At 55.0% G+C, this 17452-nt stretch overlaps 5 protein-coding genes across 5 annotated transcripts; 2 read left to right on the forward strand and 3 right to left on the reverse strand.

Annotated features, from left to right (window-relative positions):
- Positions 1 to 591: 591 nt before the first annotated feature.
- J4E86_010754 (uncharacterized protein) lies at positions 592 to 6082 on the reverse strand (the record flags this gene model as incomplete). Its single annotated transcript, XM_051451250.1, has 3 exons — positions 592 to 1517; positions 1567 to 1658; positions 1710 to 6082. The coding sequence occupies 3 exons, from the start codon at positions 6080 to 6082 to the stop codon at positions 592 to 594; spliced, it is 5391 nt and encodes a 1796-aa protein (XP_051297537.1).
- A 656-nt stretch (positions 6083 to 6738) lies between these two features.
- On the forward strand, positions 6739 to 8739 carry J4E86_010755 (uncharacterized protein; the record flags this gene model as incomplete). The annotated part of the gene is made up of 1 exon (XM_051451251.1): positions 6739 to 8739. One exon carries the CDS (start codon positions 6739 to 6741, stop codon positions 8737 to 8739), a length of 2001 nt encoding a protein of 666 aa, XP_051297538.1.
- Positions 8740 to 9868: 1129 nt separating this feature from the next.
- On the forward strand, positions 9869 to 13848 carry J4E86_010756 (uncharacterized protein; the record flags this gene model as incomplete). The annotated part of the gene is made up of 2 exons (XM_051451252.1): positions 9869 to 11787; positions 11889 to 13848. The coding sequence occupies 2 exons, from the start codon at positions 9869 to 9871 to the stop codon at positions 13846 to 13848; spliced, it is 3879 nt and encodes a 1292-aa protein (XP_051297539.1).
- Positions 13849 to 14607: 759 nt separating this feature from the next.
- On the reverse strand, positions 14608 to 15334 carry J4E86_010757 (uncharacterized protein; the record flags this gene model as incomplete). The annotated part of the gene is made up of 2 exons (XM_051451253.1): positions 14608 to 14633; positions 14686 to 15334. 2 exons carry the CDS (start codon positions 15332 to 15334, stop codon positions 14608 to 14610), a joined length of 675 nt encoding a protein of 224 aa, XP_051297540.1.
- A 355-nt stretch (positions 15335 to 15689) lies between these two features.
- On the reverse strand, positions 15690 to 17417 carry ALTA10 (Aldehyde dehydrogenase; the record flags this gene model as incomplete). Its single annotated transcript, XM_051451254.1, has 5 exons — positions 15690 to 15799; positions 15853 to 16184; positions 16239 to 16828; positions 16878 to 17280; positions 17359 to 17417. 5 exons carry the CDS (start codon positions 17415 to 17417, stop codon positions 15690 to 15692), a joined length of 1494 nt encoding a protein of 497 aa, XP_051297541.1.
- Positions 17418 to 17452: the final 35 nt, after the last annotated feature.

Consider the following 17452-nt stretch of genomic DNA (forward strand, 5'->3'; position numbering starts at 1 on the left):
GTCGTTTAGTGGAGCGCGGGGATGCTGATCACCTCTACAGCAGGAGCAACCTTGAAACTTCCCTTTTGATAACACACCAACTTTATGTGCTTATAGATCCTGAGCGTACTCTCTATGAAAATCTAGTGAAGACCTGCCTGCCAAGTTCAGCCCTGGAGCTTTCAGCAGCCATGTCAAAGTGTCTTCTTCTTATATTCGCGCTCGTATCGTCATGATTCGCTTGCAATGATGACTGTGAGTGGTACTTTGGGCTATGGATGTCAAGGTGTCGTCACTGCATCTAAATGCGTCCAGGAGGTAATATGCAAAGACTATTCTTGATTACCAAATGCACCTCATCCCGTCATTAAAAGATCTAATCCTCGCTTTCCCGCAGTGAAGCGTGCGAGGTCCAAGAATATATACCTACGCCTAGAAGATGCTCAAGTATAAATGCTTCGCGAACGAGAAACAATGAGACCGACCGCTCTGAAATGATCATGCAAAACGCCATGCCAAAACGCTATGCAAAACGTGCGCCAATTCCCAGACCTCCCTCCCAGGTCCCCGCGACTCCAAGCTCATGCATTCTACTCCATGCATACAACCACCCTACTTCCCCTCATCAACCGCCGTATCCGCCCTCTTCCTCTGAATAACGCCCAAAAACAACAGTCTCTCCCAAACATCATCCTTAACGAGCACCCTCGTCTTATCAAACGGCAGCCCATCCAACTCCCTCAGACTCCTACAAAGATTCGCCAACATCATCTCAGTAACCCGACGCCTAATCCGGGTCTCATAGTCCAATCGCTGCAAGTGCTGAACATCGGCTTCGACTTCGCCCTCAGGCAATACAAAGCGGTTGGTGAGTTGCTCGTCGGAGGGTTTCTGCCGGAGAGACAGGATGCGGTTTTCGCAGGTGGGGGCGTAGAAGCGGAGGGTGAGGGGGTTGTCGCGCCAGTCGAGGGTGGAGAGGGTGGGGAGCTTGCCGAGAACCATGGCGTTGGCGCGGAGGCGCTCCAGTTTGTTGCCGGCGAGGAGGAGGGTGCTGAGGCGCTTGATGTTGAGGAGGGGGCGGAGGTCGGCGAGTGAGTTGAAGTTGAGGTTTATGGAGCGGATGTTGGGGGTTAGCTGGCCGAAGTTGTCGGGGAGTTCTTTTAGGCCCATGGAGGCTAGTTCTAGGCGTTGCAGACTTAGTAGGTGGGAAGAGATTTGCAGGCCGTAGGTTGGGTTGAGGGAGAGATAGAGGTTGCGGACTTCGGTGTTTCGGACTAGGTTGCTTGCGCACATTTCCATGTCGGATTCCGAGTTTAGGATTTGTTCGCGCGCGGAGAAGGTGCGGAGGTGGCGGAGATGTTCTAGTCCAGATACTTGCGTCAGGCAGTTTCCGTCGACGTAGAGAGATTCAAGCTTGGGGAAGTACTGGTCGACGTCGAGGAGTGTTGTTCCGTTTCGGCACATACGAATCGAGCGCAGGAATCTGCATGGCTTCAGAGGTCCATCAAGAAGGGGAAACTCCTCGATTTCGTTGTCATCTTCTGAGAGTCAGTATTGGTCCAATGAGTATAGCAAGGAAAGACATACCAAGGTTGAGATGCTGAAGCTGAGGTATGCAATGCAGATTCCGCACTTCAACCAAACGATTCTTGCGCATATCCAGGTCTGTGAGAGATTTTCTATCGCACGGATTAGCAGGGAACAAGGAATGTTCAAGTTCATATGCTTACAGATTCGTTCGGGTGAAGTCAACCATGTCGATCTCGTTACCACGAACACTCAACTCCATCAGACCATCGAGGTGTAGGATGCCTTGGAGGGATTTGATCTTGTTGTTGTCGGCCTTGAGTATGCGGAGATGCACAAGCTCAGCGAGACCATCAAGCCTATCGACGTCGTTGCCGGAAATGTCAAGGTGCTGAAGGTTGACGAGGGTCGTCCAGGAAGTGAGTCCGTTCAGGCAGTTGTTCTGTACTTGTAGTCGCCGCATGGTGTAGGGGATGCCCTCAACCTGATTGATCTTGTTGTCCGAAACATCAAGTTCTTCGAGAGAGTAGCAGAGCTCATCAAGGCGGTGTAAACTATTAAGGTCCTTCTTCCGGAGATTGACGCTGCGAAGATCCTCCCAATACGGCTCATCAGGCTCAACATCTTGCAGCGCCTTGACGAGCTCCGCAGTACCCTGGGCATAGCGGTCCTCCAGGGCCTTGGAAAATCGACTCCCGTTGTGCTTTACGACAACTCGATCCGGAAGGTCAAACTCGTCGATCTGGTTGAGGGTGAACTCGGGGAGATCGCTGAGCATGAATGTAACATCCTTGACAGGTGATGACGGTGCGGCCACAAGTGTGTCTCGTCGTTCGTGTCTGAGCGGAGGTGCGACGTTCATTGATAGTTGCATTCGATAGTTCTTTGACGGGGCATCGTCCAAAATCGACAGATCGCCATCTCCGTTGAAAACTGGCAAACGACTGGGCCGCCCATGCGACACAGTGTTTGTCTGTTCCCAAGCAGATTGTTTCTTTTCTGACCTCTGCTGCGCACTTGATGGTCCCCATTGGTTTTGGCGGCGCTGTGGTGGTGCGCTTTCGGAATGCTGGTCCCGCGTAGGAGCCTCGTGCTCAGCGATCGAAATAGTAACATTGCGCACTCGCGGACGTTGGACACTTGCAGGAGCATGGTCCCTTCCTTCAAAGTACTGGATCTCGTGTTCGATACCATCTTCCTCCGACTCCGGTATGGCATACGTTGTAGGCGCATGGGGCATCTTGTGTGTACTGTAGTTTCGCGGAGCTTGCGTGCTCCAAGAAGTGGCCCGTGTGTCAGTCTTGGGGAAGCTCCACCCGAAGTTGGAGGCCTTGGAAGGCGCCGAGCTTGTATCTGTGTAAGCGACACCTTTGCCTTCACGGGTCACAGGGCGCGAGTCCTCTTCGGCCCCGGGTCTTTCCGTGTCCTCAAGTATGGTTTCTGCCGTAGGTTGAAGACGAACTGGAGAGCCTGCTTTGTGATCCTGCTCGTGGGTGTCTTCGACTGTCAGATCGGGAATGTTGCCAAATGGATCGTCTTCGCTTGCGTTCATACCACTAGGCTCATCCTCTAGTAGGTGCTGTTGTCTGGAAGGGCTCTTCTGACGCACCCATATATTCTTGTCGCGGTCAAAGCTCATTCCGGCTACCTGCTGAGGGATCAAATGCGCGACCGCTTCGGGTGCAAGGGTCGCGACACACTCGGAACGGCGTGATGCATTTGTGACAATTGTGTTTCCAAATGATGAAGCTGTAGATAGAAGCGTGTTATTTCCGCGAGGCTGGGAGCTGGGTCGCTCGTCGCTATCGGCCCGGTGCCTATTGGGATTGTCGGTGATCCGGATATCATCTTGCTCAACCACCACACTTTCGTCTTCCGGTGTCGCAGATCCTCTCAAACGTGATACTCGTATAGAATTGACTGAAGAGTTCAGGAATGTGTCGTTCTCGTGCTCTTGATATTTGCGGAGGTGGTCCATGATATCAGCATCCATGTGTTGCGTTCTTTGGTCCTGCCAGGAAGACTGCCGACCCTCTTTGCTTGGGGGCCTTTCGAATGTCAACATACTAGAAGGATCATCGTTGACCTCCTCGAGCAGTTGTGTCTCGGCCTCGGTCTCCTCAAGGCTGCCCAGACCGCTAGTTGGTCTGCCTTTGGTACGGATGAAGTCCATGATCTTGAGCGCTTCGTCGAGGAAATCCTGTGTCGTGACAGATCGTTTGCGGTTCTTATCGCGAATGTTGGGCTTTCTCTTCAAGGTAAAAGCGGCAATTTGATTGGCAACGGCCTTTGCTCGATCTCGCTCCGAGTCAGTATCTGACATGATTGACGAGTCTAGGTGTTCGCGGATGGTGTTGAGCTTCGGTGACGACAGGATGAATGCTTCAGTAGCTTCCATAATCTCTGCTTGTATCTCCTCTCTCCTGCGTTGACTAGGCGTGGGGTTCCGAGGTCTCAAAATGTGTCTGCGGGCCAGTGTTTCGGAATCGGCAATCTTCTTCGAAGGGTCTTGGCCAGCTTCCTGTCGTGTACGTCCAACAACGGCTTGTATGGCTGCGTGCGAGCGTTGTACTGTGCCCTCAGCATCACTAGCCGCGTGCTCATCGTCTTCATCCTCATCCACCGCGGTTATCGTCCTTCTGCGCTTGGGCGTCGGGTTCTTGAAAGGGGATGTCGGACCCCTCTTCCCATCTGCGTACTCGTGCACGATTTCTGAGAAAGATTCCGGCTCTGTCTCAGAGACCTTTCGATGTGGTACAAATTTTGGCCGGCTAGCACTAACATTCCTAGAGGAATTCCTTGTATGGCTTGATAGGTGCCTCTTGGCCTTTGAAGGTTCCACTTTGCCTGGTGATTCGTCGAGCTGGAACTTGAAGGGTGGACGACTGCCAGGGGGTGCGATGTCTGAAGAAGGCGAAGCGTCAGGTGCGCTATCGTCATGTGCATCGTAATCATCGTCGGAACATATCGCCGAATAGTCACCGGAATACTCGTATTGGTTCAGTTGACCCTGACCGAAAGACACAACTCTGGAGGGTAGTTGTGACTTATCCTGGTCGGGGTTCTGGAAGCTTTTCTCTTCTACCGAAGTCAACCTCGATTTGTTCGGCGCCGCCTTGGCTGACTCTATCGTGCCCTCCTTGACACTTGAGGCTTTCACGCTGGAAGCCTTCTCGGACTTGTACTCCAACTGACTAAGTCGTCGCTGTATCCGGTTGCTTGTGAATGTGTCGTGGGCATCGAAGAGTTTCAAAGGACTTCCAGAGCCCTTTGCGCGATCCGGGCTGAGGAACTGTTCGCGCCGACGATGTGGCGTCGTTGGGTTGTTGGTCTTCAATGCTGGGGGAGGAGTAGGGTGCTTCGCGGTGGTACTAGACTGGGCCGTGCCAGCACGGCTGCTAGACGGTCGCGCCCCAGCTATTCTTTCCGGCGATGGGCTGAGTGGTTTCCGGTGGAATGATCCGTCTCTAGAGTATCCGCCTCTTCGGAGCTCCACATTGCGATGGACCTCGCCCATGTCTGGGGTACCGGCGGGGAGGCCTTCGGGTAGCGACTCGTCCTGTAGCCTGGCGAAGGATGAATCCTCGCGACTGTGTCCCAGAGCACTCTCCTCGTGCTCAGTCTCGTACTGTTCTGGTGGCGGCGATCCAATCTGGCGTAGGCGGTTGGCAAGCTCAGATCCTCGGAAGTTGGGAGTAGGCTTGGCGGTCTGGCTGACCTTCATGTTGGCGGTCATGGTGAGATAGACCGGACTGAAGTTCTCGTTCTCGTATTCTATCTGGCCGCTGACGGTTCGAACGGGATCGCTGGGTGGGGGCATGAGGTTTGTGGTGCATTCCGACGATCCCTCTTCGTGTACTGTTCCGTCCTGCGAAGGTCCCTCCTGGTCTGTTTGTTGTTGTTGTTGCTCGTCTTGTTCCGTCTGTTGCGCGTTGGGTCGCGATTTGGGCCATGGCGGCGGGCTCGACGGCAGTGGCACGGCACTGAGGCCCTTCAGCAGCCCGAGCCTGCGCTTTGGCTGGGCAGAGTCGTCTGATGCGCCTGCAGCCGGCCGCTGGAAGATGTTCTCGAGGCCTGTGGGGCCGAACAGGTCGGTCTGGTTGCCGTAGCCGACTTCGCCGTTGACGAGCCTGCGTCTCCACTCGGGCGTGTCCTGGGATCCTGGCTCTTTCGTGGGTGATCTCGCGACCGTGTGGTGCGCTACTGTTCCGAATTGCATGCCGGAGCCCTGCGACATGGAGAAGGACGAATACGAGGCGCGACGCGGGGGCTCGACGTGTGACGCGTTGGGCGACGACGGGGCGGGGGGCACGTTGATGTCGCTGAGGCTGCGCTCGAGGAGGGCATTGCGCTGCTTGGGCGGGCGCAGCTCTTTCGCGATGCTGCGCACCTGGATCTCGGAGAAGGAGCCTGAGGACTGCCGCATGCGGGGAAGGCGGCTGCGGGCTTTGGCCGACGCGCTCTGGGGCGTTTTCGTCGCGGGCGGGCTCTGGGCATTGTGGGCGCCTGTGTCGGGCGAGGGCTGGTCAACCCACTCCTCAGACAGGCCCTCGAGGTAGGCGAGGGTGTTGGCCATGGTGGTGGTGGTGGTGGATGTCTCGCGTAGGCCGGGTGGCCGTGATGTCTCGGGAGGGCGACGCTGAAGATGCGGTGAGAGGGAAACTTGTTGGCGAGTCCCCATGCGCGTCGAAAGAATGCTATGCTAGCGCAAACGGCATTGCTTCTGCAGCGGCGGCTTCAATGGCGCAAGAGTGGTGCTGCAACGCGTCGCCGAGTCGTGCTGACTTGTTTATCGATATCCTCCAGGGCTAGCATCTACTATGACATCTCGTCCCGACTGCACGGCCATAATGAGTGCGCTAACTCGTCATCACCACGGCAACCACATCGATCTCCCGCCTCGCGACAATGCGCCGATGAGGCCTATCCCGATGTTCCAGAGCACCAGGCCACCCCAAAAAACGGCTATTCCTGCTCGGCGGCGTAGCAGATCCTCCACAGCTGTCTTGGCGATATCCTTCGCTTGACACCCGAGCTCCTCCACGCCTTGTTCTATTTACGCCGCGTGGCAGCCACGATACACACACGCCGCCCGAACATGCCATCCGACCTGGCCCCACCTATTTCTACCACACCGTCACCACTACGCACATAATACTGTCACATGTTGGGACTATACTCGAAGAGGTTGCATGAACAAAAGAGGGCCCTTGGATCGTGCCCTTCAGAGCAATGCCGCTGAGCTTGCATCCTCACTTGAAGCGGGGACTGGACTTTGACGCCTTCCATGTCGACCCCAAAGACCTCATCGAAGAACTACCGGCGGAGTACGAAGACCCTGCGCATAGGGCAGCAAAGCGACGCAGAATCGAGGCGATTGCATCCCGATACCTACGCGGCCGACCGCCCGTCATAATCACAGCCGCGCTCAGAGGGCCTTTCGACAATGGCTGGAAGAACCCGTGGACGAAGCCCATAGTAGAGAAGCGGAGGGTATCAGGCAAGAACAATGCGGTAGCGGGCACAAGTAACGCCAATAGCAAGAAGGTCGCTGCCGGTCGCAACAACACCACCAAACGTAGGAGCAGCTCAAGGCTGAATGGAGGCAACGGGAAGGATGTCGTGGAAGACGTTGCGCCCCAGATGGCGTCACCAGAAACATCTAGAGCTGCAAGGGACGACTTAGACCACCGCGAACACGACGATAGCCTCGACGAAATCGACGTCCCGCTCGCGACAGCGCCCTTGCCCGACGACAACGATGACGCATCTGGTACCGCAGAGCCCTTCAGCACGAACACGAACAATTGCATACAAAACCGCTCGCCCATGACCAACCCCTTCTGGTTGCGCCGCCCTGAGTCTGCAAGAGTCGACATGCGCAAGGCTGCAAATCGAAACACCGACACGTCCCCAACGCGGTCCCGGTCGCGAAATAGCACTTCGCAAACCCAGACCCAAACACTGTCAGAACTACGGCTCAGTCTGCCAAAAGCGCCCATCCAGGCTCAGAGGTCGGCTCCGGAGACACCAGCACAGGAGGAGTGGAGATCAAGCGCCTCCGCTTCCATGGTCATATCATCGCCGGCCAAGGATGCTGATACACATGGTCAGGCTGAGCCTGAACCAACTGCAAGCCCACCACGTTCGCAACGGACTGTACCCATCATCACTTCTTCAATGGGCAGTCAAGGAAGGCCAACAAGACAAGACGTACAACAGTCTGCAGAACGTCTTGGCCGCGAAGCACCTGCATCGATATCAAAAGGACAGCCACGGCGCTCCAGTCGTCGAAATACGCAGGATGCGCCCACGCCTACAGATGCACAACATGGTCCCGTGACCTCGTCTTTGCCGGCTTCTTCGGCTGGCAAACCCCGTAGAAAGGCCAAGCTGAAGCCGAGAGTAGTGAATTTCGACTCATCGCCAGAGAAGATTCCTTCTGCCAAGAAATCATGTGCAGAAGACGTCATCCACAACGAGGCCGACGATGAGCTGCAGGTGGATCCAACAGACGCAGTTGTGGTCGATGTACAAGCGTCTCCACAAGTCGAAGGAGATGCCAGTGTGATCCAGAATGAAAACTCTGAACTGCGCACGAGTCGGTCTAGTCGAGACTCTGACTGGTCTACACAAGCCGCCATGATGCGAGCTCAGCTTGAGTTTCAGCAAAGCACCTTCCCCATGATGTCCCCGGAGGTTCTCCAATTGGACTCGCAAACCTCACTTCTTGATACACCCCGTCCCATACTAGCCGCAGCCAGTGCAGCCGTTACACCTCTTTCTGCCTTTACTGTCCAGCGAGACGAGCCACTTGCACCCGAGACTATTCTCCAAGCTCCACCGATCAGCACGCAAGACCTCTTCGGTGCAGCGTCTCCGTTCGCATTTAGTACCGTGAAAAAGAAGCCGGAAGAAACGCAAAGAAGCAACTTGAGGTTCGCTTTCAGCCCTAGTGATGGGGTGCTGAGAGCTGACGCGGTCGCTAAGAGCCCCACTCCTACTGCTGAGCGGGTCCCGCTGAAGAACAAGGACAACATCACGTCGTTTTGGAGCTTCACCGCGGACAAAGCTTCCCAAATATCTCACGGATCCTTTGGTGACAGGTCGAAAGGGGTATTGAATGAGGTCGGATTTCCAGCGTTGAACATCGACACGTCACTTGGCGACTTCGGCCCTACCGGTAGTCTGGATTTCACAGATCGCTTTCTTCGCAATATAGACGACACTTGAATACTATGACAAAGAACCAAGATCATTTCTGCACGCAGCGCACTCCCGGTAGGAGCACCGCGGAAGCATCGGCATGGCTGCGTGCTCCAAGTGGCTCTGAGCGCCGTGGCACTTGAATATTGCCAGAGAGAAGCATTCTGTACCGGTATCACAGCGACGTGCAGCGATAGTCACGTAAGGATGCAGCAGGCGGTGAGAGGCCACGTTCTCGAGTGATTGGACGTCGACACCTCTCGCCCATGCACAGTCGATGCAAGCAGCAGACCTTGGGGGAGCACGGATTGATATCGGCGAAAGGGGGTGAGGCAATCGCGATGGGACGGTATAGCCGGTACCGCATAGTTTGGATACGGGCCTTTGCACGGCCACGCTGGGGAGGGCGCGGAGGCGGGAGGAAGTCTAGCTTGTGTCACGGTGCCTGGAAAATTGACAGTGCTGTCCTAATAACGTGCAAAGTGAAGCGGCAGCGAATCTCAGCGCCCTATCGTGACAGCATGTGTCGTGGGTTGTAGCGTCAACGTTGTGCTGCTAGTGCTGTTCGTGAACCGATATCGTCTGCATGCACGGATGCTCCTTCCTCGTCTTCACCAGACAGGAACCCATGACAAGAGCAGCCAGCATTGCGTGCGCAATTGCCGCCAAGCCCGATTGCCTCTGTCGCTATCAACAAGCCACCTGTTCACTGCCTCAGTACTGCGTCAAAACAAACTCCCATCCACTCACTGCACTCGGCGTCGCGAAACAACCACCACCACTCGGACCACCTGCACTGACGCGCTTTGTTACGCGGTAGCAGTCAGGCAGACGTCATTGGGCCGCTCGCTTGGGATAATCTTTGCGCCACTTTGGACTGGACGCCAAACCACACAGAATTAGAACGTGGACCTCTCGCCCTTCTCACTGGTCTCGTCGCTCGCTAGCACCCTGGAACACCGCCTGCAGCCCTCGCATCCGCCAGCGCCTGCTCTGCACGCTAATCTAGAAGATCCGCCCCTGCTGGCCCTCCGCTGTGTCTCCGCCGCGCCCAAACGACCGCATCCTGGCCAACGTCCTGAGCGCCCGCCCGGCAATATCTGCCACCCATCCCGCCACGAGGTGCCTTCCTGACGGTCGAATCAATGTCGAGCCCATGTCACCCCAGCCGGACGCCCAAGGAAATACCTCACCCCCCGCATCGGTGAGGTCGACGGCCAGCCATGGACTGCCCACGCCCGACGCCGAGCACGACCAAGTGACGCCCAAGAGCCTCGCGCAGACGGGCCGTTCACGCACCGCGCCCATTGTCAACGAGAGCAACCTCTGGAAGTCGTCAATTGACCGCCCCCAGCTCGACGAGCGCGACAGCATCTTCGCAACCACGTACCTCGTCTCCGACAGCCCCATCTCCTCCCCGCGGGCCAGCGCACGCAATGTAGATTCTGCCAACGATGCTCCCGAACACAGTCTGGCTGAGATGGCAGCGCCAGCACCTCCCCAGAGGCGATTGATGGATCCGCCCATCATACGCAGGAAGCATTCCACCCTTCCTGCGCCTTCTTCTATCGACCACCAGGCCGTCCTGACTACCCCCTTTAACCCCCGCGCAGCCATTGCCGCCGGCATGACTTTCGACGCCATCCATCACAGTCCTCCGCCCTACATGAGCCCAGTCGACTCGCCCGTACAACACCCCACCACCCCGCCACGTCCCGAGCTTCAATACGAGGCTTTGCTGGAGAGCGAAGAGAGGCGCAGGAACAGGGAGTGGCGCGAAGGGAAGCCTGTACCATTTAAGGGCAACATGATCTTGGATCAGCCCGTCATGGACGTGGAAATGGAGAAGAAGATTGAAGCAACGCTTGCCAAGACCGAACAACCCACTTCCGCACGCAGTCGAAAAGCAAGTCACTATCTGCGTGTATTCAAGGATGGCGATCCTACCGAAGAGCCGAAGAAGAAGGACAACAAGACAAAAGAGCGTCCTTCTGCTGAGAGGACCCTGTCCGCACTTTCAGAAGAAGGCTCAACCGAGACTATCGGCCTCATTGACCAGCTGCGCCGCGCATCACTAGCTTCCTCCGTCGTGCAATCACCTCTAGGCGGTCCGACTGATTCATACTTCGATGCGAAAGCGGCGCCCCGCACCGAGTCAGGCGTTGCCTCTCCACCTCCCAACGGAAGCACGCGACCAGACGCAAGTTCTCAGGACAAGCACAAATTCCCAAGGCGTCTTCTCGAGGACATTCGCGGCTTCGGCAACCTGACTCCTGGTGCAGACCCACGGTCTTCGTTCTCTCGCAGTCTACCCACATCAGCTGTCGAAAAGGTTCACGCGCATGCACCAACGAACGGAGCGACACCTTATGACGAGCCGTCCGATTATTTTCAGGTTAAAGACGGAGGCGATAAAGAACGTACGCCAGGCTCGGAGGAAGATGAAGAATCGGAAAAAGAACAGATCTCTTCGGCTCTCTACTTTCCCCATCGCCGGCTTAAGACAAGTGAGCAGGTGCCTACAGAACCACAGAACCGAGATAGAGAGGTGAATGCTGTCGATAAGCGGGCTTCAACTCACGAGGTTGCGGGGCCGAAAGGGTGGGCCACAGAGAAGGATGTTCAAACTCCACAAGAAGTAGAAATTTCTCTAAAGGCCCAAGATACCAATCAATGCCTTCATGGTGATATCTCCACGGCGACTTCCTTGAAGAAAGATAAAGAGCAGCCGCTGACCGCTCCCGATGCGCTCTCAGCTGAATCTGAGTCTGAGTCGCACGCCGAGTCTACTCAATCAAATCTTGGTTATGAATCCAGTGCGACTGATGAACTAGGAACGACGCCCACTGCGACTTCGCACAAACAGGAACCTAAGGCTGCTGCGCCTCAGGTGGCTCAGCCGCCGGCCCCACTGGGTGCTGTGGAGCTGAAGCCATACGATCACCAAGTTGGCGGTCATTCTACTGTTTACCGTTTCTCTAGGCGAGCAGTATGCAAACAGCTAAACAATCGAGAGAATGAGTTTTACGAAACAGTGGAGCGGCAGCATCCTGAGCTGTTGGAATTCTTGCCAAGGTACGACCTCTCCCCGCTATTGATCGAGGCTGAGACATCAGCGAAGATCATTGCCTTCGCCTCGGTTCCTGATTAGGATATTTGCTAACATTGACATCTAGATACATCGGCGTGTTGAACGTGACCTACCGAAAAGCCCCCAAGAAGAAGAAGGTTGCCAAAGACAAAGCGAAATCTGATGCTGCTCCCACTGCTTCAGCGACGCAGTCGGAAAGCGCGTCAAGACAGGCTTCAAAGGCTCCCGAAGACCGGGGCAATGCGGAACAACCTCGAGTGGTCAGCCACTCGCAGCAGATTATGCCCATCCCCCAGGTCATCTTTGAGAACAACCGGCACATAATCCCAGACAATCTGTTCCGCGTGCCACCACGCTCCACCACCCCAGATCCATGGATGCGCAATGCTTCCTTGTTGCAACAACAACATCGACGAAACCAAAGTGATTATGGTCACATTTCTACGAGCCCGAGTCGGCCCCCATTGCAGCATGCTAGCAGTTGGGGTGTGACGACGATCAACAGAAAGCTACAGGAGGAGGTACTCCGGCAGGTTTTTGCGCCCCCAACTATTCATCATCGGCCACGCCATCATCATCACGGGATCTCGGCTCGTAAGACAGGAGGAGACGTTCCGCAGAACGTGGCTGGCTCTGCGCCTACGATAAGGAGGAACAGCACAGATGTAGCTGGATTGCATCCACCGCTCACAGAAGAGTCTACACGGAAACAAGTTCTGAAAGCTGAAGCGCACCGCTTCGCCTCGGAAAGGAGCGCTGATGCTGCCGTTTCCAGCTCCCTTGGACAGCCAGACACCAACGCCGATGCCCTGAAGCCGCCATCGAACAATCTTCCTCGCCGTCGTCATTCTGGCAGCGGACTGACTAGAAGGCCCTTGGGAATAGATACTGTCCAGAGACACAACCTGGAATACTATGAAGAGGATGGCTACGGTGGTGACGCAGAGGAGGAAGTATTTGCTATGGACGAGGATCGCAATGCCACGTCAGACGCAAAAGATCAGCACCGAGGCCGATCTGTGCAAACATCTGGCGCAACAAACGGGGTTCATCCCCAGAATCCATCAGAGGGCACAATGCTACCAGCCCCCGCCGCACCAAATGGCAATGGCGCTCCACTGGGCGAGGAGCCTTCCAATCCCGAAGAAGCGCAACAACAACCCGACGAGCGCGTTCAGCACTTCATTCTTCTGGAAGATCTTACCGCAGGCATGTCCAGGCCTTGTGTCTTGGACCTGAAAATGGGTACGCGGCAGTATGGAGTGGAAGCCGATGAGAAGAAACAAAAGTCTCAAAGACGCAAGTGTAAGATGACAACAAGTGCTCAGCTCGGCGTACGTGTTTGCGGCATGCAGATCTGGAACGCCAAAACCCAAAGCTACATCTTTGAAGACAAGTACTTTGGCCGCGACTTGAAGGCTGGCAGAGAGTTCCAGGATGCGCTGAAGCGCTTTTTCTGGGATGGGACAAGTTACAAAGCAGCGACAAGACATATTCCTGTCATACTGGAGAAGATCAGTCAGCTGGAGCGCATGATACGGAATCTTCCAGGCTACCGATTCTACGCAAGCAGCTTACTGATGCTCTACGATCGTGGGGATGGAGAGTCGAAGGAGAAAGACGCGCAACCTTCACTGCCCAACGGTTTGTCGAACCCGAGCAGCGAAGACGTCTCAGTAATACCATCCGGACCCACATCACCTGGCCCGACAGCCGCCTCTAAGCCGACACCTAAGCATCTCCCAGAGATTAAGCTCAAGATTGTCGATTTCGCCAACTGTGTCACCGCAGAAGACCCGCTGCCTGACGACTTACCTTGCCCACCCCAGAACCCGGATGGCATTGATAGAGGCTACCTTCGTGGTCTGCGATCGCTGCGGCTCTACTTCCAGCGCATCTGGCACGACATCAACGAAGAGTGGGTCGAACGAGGCGAGGGTGAGGGTATGGCACGCAACCATCACCACGGCCCTGGCCTAGGTGAAGTCGGCGCGGGCTGGATGGACGATGCCGGTGGCGAAGACACGGGCTATGCCAGCTTCTAAAGAAGAAGTCGAGCGAAGTCAGCAGAGCAGAAGAGCAGGAGAAGAAGAAGTTGGTCCCCAGACACGTCTTTTCTCTAATTCCTTTTTGACTGGCGTTTTGATTTTTCTTCGGCTTCAGGGACGCAAGCATGGCGTTTGGGCGCAATCACGGAAAGACAAAGGTAATGAAATTGGTAACTACTCTGGCATGCATCGGCGCATAGCATTTATGGGCGGCAAATCCTTTGCATTGCTTTCTTGTTTGTTCATTCTGGGGTTTATTGGGATGGGGGTGGTGTTTGTGCTTTTGGAGTTGGTTGGGGTTTCTTGTATACTATCATGGAAAGAGTAGGGTAGCGCTAGCCTCATTAATGCAGCATTTTGAACATGATTACGTTATTCTCACATTAACAAGAAATCACCTCGTGATCGCATAGCAGAACTCAAGGCTCTACATGCCTTCCTCGCCAATCTCCCCAAAAACAGCCACACCCTTTCTCCCTAACGCCGTCCCCACACCCACAGCCCCCGCCCCTACACTCCTCATCCTCTCAAACCCAGCCTTGTTCTCCACACCACCCACCCCTATAACCACAATCCCCTTCAGCTCCTCAGACGCAGATTGATCCAGCAACCGCCGCAACGTAGCCACATTACCCAGCGCAAGAGGATGCAGCGGCGCGCCTGCCAGCCCACCTATCCCGGTGCCGTTTGCGGATTTCAAAGCGGGTTTTGCTGTACTTTCCCCATCTGAGAGGAGTAAACTCGAACCCAACGTGTTTACCGCTGTGATGAAGGAGATGGGGCTGGGTAGGTAAACGGGTTTCATGCTGTTCTGCACACTTTCCACTAACACACCTACCAACCCCTCGAACTGCTCGCTGTACGTGTAGGGTGGGATTTTGATTCCAACGGGAATTTGCGTTACACCCCCGCTTTTCGTCAGGCCGACATCAATCGCTACTTTGAGCCCAAGTAGATACTCGCGGAGAGCAGCGGTGTTGTACGCTGGCGGCGTTTTTCCGGGGATGTTGGGACACGAGAGGTTGATTTCCATGGCTAGCGGCATTTTAACATTGGACTGCGTGGTGCAGATGAGGCTGTAGCATTGTGCTATTTCCTCTGCGGAGCCTGTTACAGACACAACTACTAGCTTGTAACTTTCCCGACCGTTTGGCGGCACGTCGCTCAACCCCTCGCTTATCGTCTTCACATATTCTAGATACTCGGATAAGGGGATTGGGGAGTACCCCAACGTGTTCAGACTCCCTGTCGTGCTAGCATCGCCGCCGAGGTCTTTGTTCGGCGTGCTGGTTGCGTGCGTTGAGGGGTTGAAGAAGGTGAATTGGTGGTGGGCGGGATCGTGCGGGAAACCGCCGAGGAGGGATGTACGCGTTGTGATGGCGCCTGTGTGTGGACTGTCGTAGAGTTCCTGGAGTTGTTCAAGGGTTGTGCACCATGGGTTTGCGGAGTTGAGGAGGGGTGGGGTGATGGGTGGGAGGGGCATTGTTGCGGTTTGTGTGACGGTGATACGGGTGGTGATATGGGGGGGATATAGGAGAAGGGGAGATGTGTTGTCTTGGGGGTTTGTTCAGAGGGTGGGGTGGGGATGATAAGCTTTTCTCTTGTCTTCGGGGTTTTCATAGCTTGAGATAGGGCGGATGATCTGTGACTCATTTAGAAGGTAAGTCAATCTAAAAGAGCTTCCTAGATAGGTAGGTCGATATCCTCGGAAACGTGTCAGGTTTCAGCACTTCACGTATCAGAAAACTTCTTGTGATTCTTTACATTCATTCATTCGGATTCCTCATGATTACTTGAACTATACACAGTACTCACTCGAACCCATCTCTATCACCTACTTAACCGAACAGCACATCACCAAGACGAATGGAAACAGTCTTAGTCTGAATGTAGTTGTCCAGCGCCGCCTCACCCAACTCGCGGCCAATACCACTCTCCTTGTAACCACCTGCGGAGAAGTCAGTATATGTCTCATATGCATTTCGTACAGCCAGAACTTACCGAATGGCAGCTGCCAGTGAAGAGTGTTGTAAGAGTTGACCCAGACAGTTCCGGCGCGGAGCGCGTTGGCAACCTCGATGGCAGTGGTGAGGTTGGAGGTGTGGACTGCGGCGGCAAGACCGTAGGTGGTGTTGTTGCCGATCTTGATGACGTCGGCCTTTGTCTTGAACTTGGAGATTGTGCAGACGGGGCCGAAGATTTCTTCTTGTTGGATCTTCATGTCCTCGGTTACGTTGGAGAAGATGGTGGGCTCGATGAAGTAACCCTTGTCGCCGTGGCGGTTGCCGCCGGTCTCGACGGTTGCGCCGGACTTCTTGCCCTCCTCGATGTAGCTAGCATTTGTATTAGCATTGGCTCCAGATTTAGAAGGACATGATATTGCTTACCCCATGATACGGTCGAATTGGAGCTTCGAGACCTGAGGTCCCTGGAAGGTGTCCTTGGCGAATGGGTCACCGACAGCGTTCTGGGCGGCCCTCTCCTTGAAGCGCGCGATGAACTTGTCGTAGATTTCTTCTTGGACATAGATACGCGATCCAGCGCAGCAAGCCTGTCCGTGGTTGAAGTAGATACCGAAGTTGACCCAGTGGATGGCCTCGTCGAGATCGGCATCGGCGAAAACAATGTTGGGGCTCTTGCCTCCGAGCTCAAGAGTGACCTTCTTCAAGTTGGAGCCAGCAGCGGCCTTCATAATTTGGCGACCGACGACGGTTGAACCAGTGAAGGCAACCTTGTCGACATCCATGTGGGCGGAGATGGCGGCACCAGCGACCTTTCCGAAACCAGTGATGACGTTAATGACACCTGGTGGGAAACCGGCCTCTTGGATGAGCTTGCAGGCTACGTATGCGGAGAGAGGAGTCTGCTCAGCTGTCTTGATAACAACGGTGTTACCAGTGGCGATGGCAGGACCAATCTTCCATGACCACATGAGAATGGGGAAGTTCCATGGGATGATTTGTCCGCAAACACCGATCTGAAATTGTTAGTCATGGGACTTGGACATAGAAATGTGTAGAACCTACGGGCTCCTTGCGGATGTAGTTGAAGCTGTCGGGTGCTGTGTCGACGACCTTACCCTCAATCTTGTCGGCCCATCCTCCGTAGTACCTCAAGCAACCAGCGGCGGCAGGGATATCGACGTTCCTGGCCATGCTGAATGCCTTACCGTTGTCGAGAGCCTCAACTGAGGCGAGAAGATCGGCATTCTTCTCAAAGAGGTCGGCGAGCTTGACAAGCAGCTTTCCTCGGTTCTCTGGTGTCTCCTTCCGCCATGGGCCGTTGAAGGCCTTGCGTGCGGCAGCGACAGCAATGTCAACATCCTTCTCGGTGGCCTCGGCAACATTGCAGATAACCTCCTCGGTAGATGGGTTGATGACCTCAAAGGTCTTGCCGTCAACAGCCTTTACGAACTCATTGTTGATGAAGCTGGTTGATGTCAGTATTTACGATACCGAAGCATTATAAACTCTCCGAAGAATATCGGAAACTGGATATCTGACTTACAGTCCGGTGGGCTGCTCGTACTCGCCCGTTTGGGGGGTTGTTAGCTTTACGGATGTCATTGCGAAAGTGAATTGGGGTATATGGACAAAACAAA

The sequence above is a fragment of the Alternaria arbusti genome, assembly GCF_024043155.1.
Source record: "Alternaria arbusti strain BMP 1465 chromosome Unknown scaffold_25, whole genome shotgun sequence".
NCBI classification, from domain to species: domain Eukaryota; kingdom Fungi; phylum Ascomycota; class Dothideomycetes; order Pleosporales; family Pleosporaceae; genus Alternaria; species Alternaria arbusti.